This window comes from Salvelinus sp. IW2-2015, linkage group LG1 (assembly GCF_002910315.2).
Source record: "Salvelinus sp. IW2-2015 linkage group LG1, ASM291031v2, whole genome shotgun sequence".
NCBI classification, from domain to species: Eukaryota; Metazoa; Chordata; class Actinopteri; order Salmoniformes; family Salmonidae; genus Salvelinus; species Salvelinus sp. IW2-2015.
Window position 1 is genome coordinate 12442869 of NC_036838.1, and position 10920 is coordinate 12453788.

Here is a 10920-nt window from a genome sequence, read left to right on the forward strand (position 1 = left end):
GTCCGTGCACTACTCCAGAATCTAACCCATCCACTGACCGCATTCCACTATAATATGGTCTCCTCTGGAGATACACAAAACAAAAGCATCAATGCCATCTCTGACTATGATAGACAACCTCCTTACACAACTTACATTAGGGGACTTGCTTACACTCGTCGTGGGCAAAAGCATACATTCGCTTAGATATCATTTCATGAAGGAAACTGGTCAGTTTGTACTGTCAGCATAAGGTTATCAAGATAGGCTTGAATAACCAAGACGTCAAAGTTCAACGCAACGGCTTTAAGGTGTTTCTTTGCAAGCAGGTTAACATTACATTTAAGACAGATTTATATTTACCGCAAATGTTTACAATTTACAGTTGAGCCAAAGTGTGAGTCATTAATACACAAAGCAAAAAGTAACATTTAAGAACAAACAAGGATCATTGTACTGATTTCAAACAGCACCTTTATGACAGCTGTTCAGGAGAATGTTCCAGGTTTGTTCAAAAAAGGTATATTGTCTTAATGTTAGGTTCTGATGGAATGTTAAATTTTTCTTATTTTTAACTGGACAGATGTGGAATGGCAAAACCTACAGTAGGGTCCCTTTTATTCATTTTAATTCCATATGCAAAATAAACAAACAATACACAGCAATACGCATGTTAGTCAGTGTCACAATACAGCCCGTTATACCATTCTGTATGAGGCCACAGCAGAATTGCACTGCTACTCAAACCATACAGTCCTGAATTTTATCGTCCAGAATGTGATTATGTGGAGAATAACTAAGCATCACAGTGTTTGTTGAAAATAAACAGACAGTTTAATACATTTTCTGAGTCAAACCAGCAATCGCTAGTACACTAGGAAAGCAAAAAATGGATACTATAAATGCATAACTTGCTAGGTGAAAGAACATATTTTTTTTATGTTTGGAGGGAATCAAAAGGAAGGGAGGTGGAGGAGGGAATGGCCATGCCACTCAACTGGGCAATTTTATAATTTTTTTCTCCTCACAAAACAAGACTCGGCTTGTTAACAACTGAGTGTTACCCTGTTGCCTTGGAGCATATCGGAGAAAGGGCACAACTGGTAGGTCAGGTACAATTCATGCTGCTTGTCATACAGAAAGGAAGAGGCTGGATGGAGCGGGAATGTACGGGCTGTATATGTGTAAGAGAAGAGAGAGAAGGGTGTGGGTGGAATAACAGTGAAGTGCAACGCCTTTAGTTCTCCCCTTCGCCGGCATCCCCCTCATCACCCTGGTTTTCTGATGTCCACAGCTGCAGAGGGGGAGAAAAACAAATCCAACCATTGAGTTCATTGGATTCATACACTCGAGGTATTCAGTTCCAAGAGTATCAAACTATTATGCATTTGAATGGCATTACATCGACAAGGCGTGTATTGGCAGTAAGCACTTACAGTGAGGTTGTCCCTTAGTAGCTGCATGATCAGGGTGCTGTCTTTGTAAGAGTCCTCGTTCAAGGTGTCAAGCTCGGCGATCGCTTCGTCGAAAGCCTAGAGGGAAAACAGACATATGGAAGGGGGTAAAAAATATGTTCTAAAAGACCCAGAATACGAAAACCTACAATGCCTCAAACAGGTTTTAAATGTATTACCCCTAAAAAGGGCTTACCAACTAACAAATCGTGGCATACCAGATGACAAAGCACCATCCATTAGTCTATTTTTGATTCAATATCTGGCAAATGCCAACAGCACGAGCACCGTTGTTGAAGATCAGGTTTGTGTCACGTACACTACATGACCAAAAGTATGTGGACACCTGGTCATCGAACATCTCATTTCAAAATCATTGGCATTAATATTGAGTTGGTCCCCCCTCTTTGCTGCTAAAACAGCCTCCACTCTTCTAGGAAGGCTTTCCACTAGATGTTGGAACATCGCTGAGCATTAGTGGGGTCGGGCACTGATGTTGGGCAATTAGGCCTGGCTTGCAGGCCTAAGGTGTTTGGTGAGGTTGAGGTCAGGGCTCTGTGCAGGCCAGTCAAGTTCTTCAACACCGATCTCGACAAACCATTTCTGTATGGACCTCGCTTTGTGCACGGGGGCATTGTCATGCTGAAACAGGAAAGGGCCTTCCCCAAACTGTTGCCACAACATTGGAAGCACAGAATCGTCTAGAATGTCAGTGTATGCTGTAGCATTAAGATTTTCCTTCACTGGAACTAAGGGGCCTAGCCCGAACCATGAAAAACAGACCCCAGACCATTATTCCGCCTCCACCAAACTTTAGTGGGCACTATTCATTTGGGCAGGTAGCGTTTTCCTGGCATCCGCCAAACCCAGGTTCGTCCGTCAGACTGCCAGATGGTGAAGCGTGATTCCTCACTGCAGAGAACGCGTTTCCACTGCTCCACAGTCCAATGGCGGCGAGCTTTACACCACTCCAGCCGACACTTGGCATTGGGCATGGTGATCTTAGGCTTGTGTGTGGCTGCTCAGCCATGGAAACCCATTTCATGAAGCTCCTGGCGAACAGTTATTTTGCTGATGTTGCTTCCAGAGGCAGTTTGGAACTCAGTAGTGAGTGTTGCAACCGAGGACAGACAAATTTTTTACCCTCTATGCGCTTCAGCGGTCCCGTTCTGTGTGCTTCTTTGTCCTAACACTTCGCGGCTGAGCCATTGTTGCTCCTATAAGTTTCCACTTCACAATAACAGCACTTGCAGTTGACCCGGGGCAGCTCTAGAAGGGCAGAAATTTGACCAACTGACTAGTTGGAAAGGTTGCATCCTATGACGGTGCCACGTTGAAAGATACTAAGCGCTTCAGTAAGGTCATTCTACTGCCAATGTTTGTCTATGGGGATTGCATGGCTGTATGCTCAATTTTATACATCTGTCAGCAACTGGTGTGGCTGAAATAGCGGAATCCACTAATTTGAAGGGGTGTCCACATACTTTTGTAGCTATAGTGTAGCTGAGCAGGAGGAGCGTGTTTGTGCTCTGTATTGATTCTGGTTAGGCCAGACTCATGCTGATCACACAGGCGCTGCTGTGTGATGGAGGAACGTGTGTGTGTTTGTGCGAGAGAGAGTGTATAACGGTGCCCCACCGCCTTCGCCAAACTGCAGGCCTGCTCGGGGGAGTTGAGGATCTCATAGTAGAAGACAGAAAAGTTGAGAGCGAGCCCCAGCCTGATGGGGTGTGTCGGCTGCATGTCCTTCTTGCTGATGTCAAAGGCCTCCTGGTAGGCCTGCTGGGAGTTCTCCACTGTGGCTGTGACAGAGAGGGAGAAGAGGTCCAATTAATTAACGGCATCATGCTTTTGTTGAAGTGAATCCATGTTTAATTTCACAGCCCATCTCCTGTATAATGGATACTGATTAAACATTGTCTAGATCTTACGGGGCGGCACATAGCCTAGTGGTTAGAGCGTTGAGCCAGTAACCGAAAGGTTGCTAGATCGAATCCCCAAGCTGACAAGGTAAAAATCTGTCGTTCTTTCCCTGAACAAGGGACACCCACTGTTCCTAGGCCGTAATTGTAAATAAGAATTTGTTCTCAACTGACTTGCCTAGTTGAATAAAGGTTAAATAAAAGTACTATGAGGACATCAAATTGGAGGTTTTGCTTATTTCCATGAAAATCAGAGGTTGAAAAAAGTGGCTGATTAACGAATATGGGTGACTCAGAAGCTTCCCCATTGAACAGAGATGATCAACTTACTCTTCTTTGATTCTCCAGATGCCACCTCAGACAGATATCTGTAGTAGTCACCTTTCATTTTAAGGTAGAACACCTTGCTTTCTGCCTGAGTCGCATTGGCAATGAGGTAATTGTCGAGGAGTGCCTAAAACAGAAAAAAAGAGAGGTTGGTTGGGTGTCAGTCAACTCAAGTCCGCCCTTTCAACACACAGGACCAAACAAAAGATGAACCCAAAATAGATTATGCTTTGTAACCTGGCTTTGGGGTCAAATTCATTCCAGCTCACAATCAGAATGCCTAATGAAAAATTCCTGTAGGGCATTCCCAAATTGCCTGGACTCTAAATGAACAGGACTATTAATGAATTGAAATAAAGCCCCAGTGTTACACTCATCCCCATAACATCACGGGACCCTTCATTTAAGAGCGAGGGGGGCCCATAGGGAGTAGCAAGCGGCTGCGCTCTCTCACCAGCACGTCCTTGCAGATGTCCTGCAGCTCGGCCTCAATCTTCTCGCGGTACTCGCGTGCCATCTGCTGCTTCTTCTCGTTGCCCTCGGTCTTCTGCTCGATGCTGGAGATGACACGCCAGGAGGAGCGACGCGCACCCACCACGTTCTTGTAGGCCACCGACAGCAGGTTGCGCTCCTCGTTGGAGAGCTCGCCGCCCTGCTCCGTCACCGCCTTCATAGCCGCCGCCATGTCGTCATAGCGCTCGGCCTGCTCGGCCAGCTTAGCCTTCTGTACCAGGTCGTTCTTGTCCATGTCGAGGCTGTGAAAAGGCACAGAGTTGTGGTCATAGTCACAGCAAGCAACATAGCCATCATAAAATTGAGAAACACTGGGGTCATTGTCAATTCAGTCAATTGACAATGACTGAAATTAAATAAACTTGAGTAAACTTGCCTTTCAATGCTTTTTAATTTCAGTTTACTTCCCGATTTAATTGAAATGGAATTGACATCAACCCCGGACATCTCTGGACATGCTATCAGGTTGTCTATATATCAGAAATGAGGCCCTCCCTTAACTGAGAGAGAAGTATGTACTAATATTTGGCCCAATTACTGATTATTCAATAGGCTATGTATTAAAACTGATTAATAAAATCAGAACATTATATGTCAACATGAAAAACCTTTCAGATACCACTCAGGAGTTACTCCAAAGTTATTTCCTTAGGGGCCATACTTGTGAACCTTGCTTAGACCATGGTTTAAACCATTGGTCTAAAATGGCTAGCTGCTAGCTTTTCTCATAGGCGAACCTGGCCAAATTAACCAGCTGAGCAGATAATTATATCCGGTAACAAAATAACAACCTATCAGAGACCTTAAACAGTAGAGCCACCATCCAATTGCATTTGTTCCATTAGGCCACCAGAGGCAGATTGTTAAACAATTCAAATTCTTGGTTTAATTTGTTACCTATGGTCTAAAATGGAGAGTGTCGATATATTTTAGCATAATGCTGCCTTTGACTAGGCTACTGACATCATACAAAATTCTAAAGGGTTCTCTCATACACTACCGGTCAAAAGTTTTAGAACACTTACTCATTCAAGGGTTTTTCTTAATTTTTTACTATTCTACACTGTAGAATAATAGTGAAGACATCAAAACAATTAAATAACATATGGAATCATGTAGTAACCAAAAAAAGTGTTAAACAAATCAAAATATATTTTATATGAGATTCTTCAAAGTAGCCACCCTTTGCCTTGACAGCTTTGCACACTTGGCATTCTCTAAAACTTTTGACCGGTAGTATACATGACCAAATTACATGTTTTTGATCATCCATTTAACACACATCCATGTACTTTTACAAAAAAAAATAGGCACATATAACTTTGTATTGAGACATCATGTGTTGTCAAATATAAGTTTATTTTAAGGAGGAAAGCCTCCACTGCTGGTCCTCGAGTGAAATAGTGAAAATGTGACGAAGTAGAGAATCGAGATGCATATAAAACCTTGTATAATTAAGTGTACACATCTACGTAATTTCCGGTATATTCATTGTAGTGATGAACATTTCTGTATTACGCCTATCATATAGCCTGTGTTTTGGTCTGAGTGACTCCAAGATGCTCCTTTCATATTATTAATTTACTAAGTGTTGCCTGTTCTTCGATTCACAATACAACCACAATTAGTGTAGGCCTAATAAATAATAGCAGTGTAGGCTACACTAAAGTTTCATATGCAATAGGTTATAGCAAGGAGGACACCATATGGTGTGAATGCGTGCAATGTTCAACCTATAGTAGGCTAGCCTATATCAACACCATTTTTGGACATGATACGCTAGCCAAGCTAAAAACACATCCATGACAATGAAGATAGCTCTATTGTTGATCTGAATGTCTATATAGGCTAGGCCAGTCAGTCAACAGCTTTGTGTTGCAGGAAAGCATGATCAGATTTTGTGTCTTTTACTGCATCTGCTTCATTCGTTTTTAAGCCAGGTTTCACCTCAGTGAATTCTTGGAGTAGCTGCGCCCTCTACTGGACACTCGGTGAACCTAGCCTGACCAGCCAATTTACCAGGGCCTAAAATAAACATCCACTACCTGCCAAATGCGTGTAGATTTTGGCGTTGGCGGGTAAAATGTCTATTTCACCAGCCACGTTGGCGGGTGGTCAGGGCTCCACCGTGCGAGTATTTCACTCGCATTTGTGAATAGAAATAGTCAAGTATGATCACATTTATAGTCAAATAAAATATGCAGTAGCTGTTTACAAAGTATTTCTGCCGTTTTGTTTCATAGCTGGTAAATGAATTGCACAAAGTATAAAAACTACGAATCCTATACAGCCTATTCCACCTCGCTCTGCAACACTGCCAGGCTGGGGGCTGTACGCACGTGAAGAGCAGATTGAAAGAATCATTTTTAAATTATTTTTTTTAGAAGTGCTGCACACAGGCATAAAAATTGGTCTAAAACAAACATCTACTGAAGTGAGACTTTGTCCTTGTGTTTCTTTGCTATTTACATTGTTTTGTTCACATGCTAGGTTGTTTTTCTTTGTTTGAGCTTTAACTGCTAGGGAAGAGAAGACAACGCTTATTCTACTAGTCAGACAATCTCACAGGCACAAACATGACTTGAGTCGCACTACAACGGTAACCTTACGCCCTTAAAGGGGCATTTGTCTAATCTGTGATATTTTGGATAAAGAACACATCACAAAAAAAGAAAAACAATAACCCACATTACTTCTTATTAAAAATACATTTGTTTTAGAAACATTACAAAGCATGCTCATCCGTTCGTTTGTGTTTTCTTGGTGAAATTTGTGTGAAAAAATATGTTGGCTGGTAAAAACAAATCTGAGGCTGGTAGATTTTTAAAATCTACCTGTGTACCAAAAAGTAAATGTTATGCCCTGCCATTTACACGTGACAAGGAAGGCTAGATTATTATTATAAAAACGTTGTAGGCATAACCCACTCGTAGGCAAGTATACACATCCATGCAGCCTCATATGCTAAGACATTATTAGGCCCTAGCAGTGTGTTTGTGAAAAAGGCTGACGAAATCGTAAATTCATCTTGCAGATGCTAAACGCTTTCAACTGTCGATCAAGTCCCATTGGGGCTCTAGGAAGTTTTAGGCCATAATCAGAAGACCATCTTTAAACAAGGGTTTCCCAAACTCAGTCCCTGTGTGCACATTTTGGTTTTTGCCCTAGCACTACACAACTGATTAAAATAACCAACTCATCATCAAGCTTTGATTATTTGAATCAGCTGTGTACTGCTAGAACAAAAACCTAAATGTGTCCCCAAGGAGAACCCCAGGACCGAATTTGGGAAACACTGTAACAAATAACCATTATAGGAAATTAACCTTATCACTTTGTTTAAATTTGAGGTGAAACACAGCTCTAGACTTACACCTAGAGCAAGGAATGTTTCTAATGCACTAGACACCAATAGAAAATAACATGAAATGGTCACAGTACTCAGTGACAACGCCGCAGGGGATGTTAGCTATATTGTTTTACCCATATAATTAATAGGATCTATTGTTTAACCAATGTATTATTATGGCCATGTTAACTACAAGCTTATTATGGCCGCTAAGTCAATTTTGACTCTGATTTGTCACTTGCGTTAGTTTATTTACAATGCCTGGAATAATATGACAGTATGGTATCCTAAAATACCAAGGCCAAACGTCTTAATTGCCACTGTATTAGTTATTATCGATATAAAACCGATAACATGACAACCTGCTATTCTTTAATCACGGATTTAGCAATGGAACGTCCATGGCGGAAATACTGCAGCATTGCCCTATAAGATCCGTAGGCAACCTCATTGCTAAGGCGCTAGCTAGCGTGCTATATTCCAGTCCATTGAAGATGTTGGTAGTTGGCTAGCTACGCCCTCTGTCGCATTCCCTTGCGGAATTTTAAGATGGAGCGATACCGTTAGCAAACCAACTAACGTTAGCTAGCGTAATTGAATGCAACCAATGAGTTGGATTTACTAAAATGTCCTTTTAATTCGTTATAAGCACCAGTTTTATTTTATTGTTCACGATTCGCAAAGGCCTGTGTATTGCAGTCCAGTCACTAGTAAAATTCGCTGGAGATAGCGTCAAGTTAGCATTAGCTTGCTAGCGCTGGTAAGATATCTTGATTTCACGACGACCAGGATGGGAACGTTAGCCTGGCAAAATGTGTTTTTCAGTCTCTATACACATTTCATTATGGAACACTTTTTGATTCATATATTGCATGGCAGATCTCCCCTATTGGCTTACAATAATCTAAATCCTAGCTAGTTTGTGAGCTCTAGTTCGCCATTCAATCACACGTCTCGGCCTAAGTCATTGTACCCAGCCCCAAACCACAATAGGCACCTTCCGCCATAGATAGCGATTTGAGCCATTGTTGGGTTATGGGCCCAAAATGCTTTACCTTACCCATGAAATAATACTAGAATCGACTTTATGCAAGTAAACTCACATTTAGAATGTATTTTGAATCTTGCTTTTTTTTTCTCTGAACGATGGGAGTATCAAGCTGTCCTCGGTTCGCTGCTCGGGATATTCAGGGCAGTACCACTTCCGCCTGCGCTGACACTTCCACTTCCGCTTCCTCTAAACCCCACCCTCCCCCGCCAGTATCTATGGTAACAGCACTCCGGGGTTTTCAGAGAGTTGTACAGGGTCGTTGACGTCATAAAGACTACGGGAACCACTATAGAATGACGTATGTGGTCACCATAGTTACTGCAGAGAAGAGGGCGAAGCAAAACATGTTTTTACAATTAACCTTTGTTTAACTAGGCAAGTCAGTTAAGAACAAATTCTTATTTACAATGACGGCCTACACAAGAGGGATAACTGGGCCCAAAATCGTGTTTTTTTTGGCTCACCAAGCGAGGAGTTTTTGTATGGAGGTCAATGGGAGTGTCAAATTTTGTAATAAAAAAATGTATGTCTTATTTGCTACGTGTGGTTTACTTGATGTAATATAAGTTTCGTAATGATTAAGGTAGCTACGAGTGTATCGCTATAAGTAGGACACGTGACATCCTGGCAACTGAGAAAAAAAAACACTTTGTATCAGACTTGTGCCTGATCGTCACTACCACGAACATAAAGTCATAAACCCCGCCTATTTCTACAATCTCCCTTCTAAAATATGATTTTAAACCTAACACGAACCTTAACCTACACTGCTAACCTTATGCCCAACTTTTAAATTAAAAACCCAAAAGCACATTGTTGTCATTCATTTTTCGATAGCCAATTTTGACTTTGTGGCTGTGGTAACTAGGAAACCGTTGTGCCTGTTGTCCACACAGAATATTGGCTATGATGGTCCCACCTCATCTTGCCTCCTCCCGACTGCCTTTCATTTTTGAAGACATTTATTTTCATTGTGTGGAGTAGTTGGTCAATACAATGGATAATCTGTGGTTACTGTCTCCAAGAGACAGTTGACAGTCAGATATTATGCTGCGTTCATACCATGTTGGAAATTTGCCGCGTTTAAATCATGTCGGAAACTCGTACCTCAGAGTTCAAATGAATGTATATTATTGACATTTTATTAGTTTTACTTTTTTTATTTCACCAGGTAGGCCAGTTGAGAACAAGTTCTCATTTACAACTGCGACCTGGCCAAGATAAAGCAAAGCAGTGCGACACAAACAACAACACAGAGTTACACATGGAATAAACAAATGTACAGTCAATAACACAATTGAAAAAATCTATATACAGTGTGTGCAAATGAGGTAAGATTAGGGAGGTAAGGCAATAAATAGGCCGTAGCGGCGAAATAATGACCGTTTAGCAATTAACACTGGAGTGATAGATGTGCAGAAGAGGAATGTGCAAGTAGAGATACTGGGGTGCAAAGGAGCAAAAAAACAATATGGGGATGGGGTAGTTGGATGGGCTATTTACAGATGGGCTATGTACAGGTGCAATGATCGGTAAGCTGCTCTGACAGCTGATGCTTAAAGTTAGTGAGAGAGATATGAGCCTCCAGCTTCAGTGATTTTTGTAATTCGTTCCAGTCATTGGCAGCAGAGAACTGGAAGGAGAGGCGGCCAAAGGGCATGCTACGGGTGGGTGCTGCTATGGTGACCAGTGAGCTGAGATAAGGCGGGGCTTTAACTAGTAAAGACTTATAGATGACCTGGAGCCAGTGGGTTTGGCAACGAATATGAAGCGAGGGCCAGCCAACGAGAGCATACAGGTCTGTGGTGGTTAGTATATACAAAACGGATGGCACTGTGATAGACTGCATCCAATTTTCTGAGTAGAGTGTTGGAGGCTATTTTGTAAATGACGTCGCCGATTTCAAGGATCGATAGGATAGTCTGTTTTACGAGGGTATGTTTGGCAGCATGAGTGAAGGATGCTTTGTTGCGAAATAGGAAGCCGATTCTAGATTTAATTTTGGATTGGAGATGCTTAATGTGAGTCTGGAAGGAGAGTTTATTGTTTGGGGGCCTCCCATCCAAATCACTAAAGAGTTGATCTGAGAGAAGATTATGTGAATTAAATGTCTTCCGACCAATCAAGTCGATGAAGATATTAATAAAGGAAAAAAAATGTGAGGAAATCACTACCGAAATGATATAATCTCCTGTGCTACACTCCAGTGCTACACACGCAACGAACACTCTGGATCATTGCTACTCTCCCTTCTGGGACGGCTACAAAGCCCTCCCACGCCCTTCTTTCGGTAAATTAAATCATGCCTCCATTCCGCTCTTCCCC

At 42.0% G+C, this 10920-nt stretch overlaps 1 protein-coding gene across 1 annotated transcript; it reads right to left on the reverse strand.

The window, feature by feature from the left end:
- Window positions 1-580: 580 nt before the first annotated feature.
- Window positions 581-8753, reverse strand: ywhaba (tyrosine 3-monooxygenase/tryptophan 5-monooxygenase activation protein, beta polypeptide a). Its single transcript, XM_023983665.2, has 6 exons — window positions 8648-8753; window positions 4137-4437; window positions 3686-3809; window positions 3072-3235; window positions 1416-1511; window positions 581-1273 (listed from the first exon to the last, which is right to left on the reverse strand). Exons 2-6 carry the CDS (start codon window positions 4428-4430, stop codon window positions 1217-1219), a joined length of 735 nt encoding a protein of 244 aa, XP_023839433.1. The 5' UTR covers window positions 4431-4437; window positions 8648-8753; the 3' UTR covers window positions 581-1216.
- Window positions 8754-10920: the final 2167 nt, after the last annotated feature.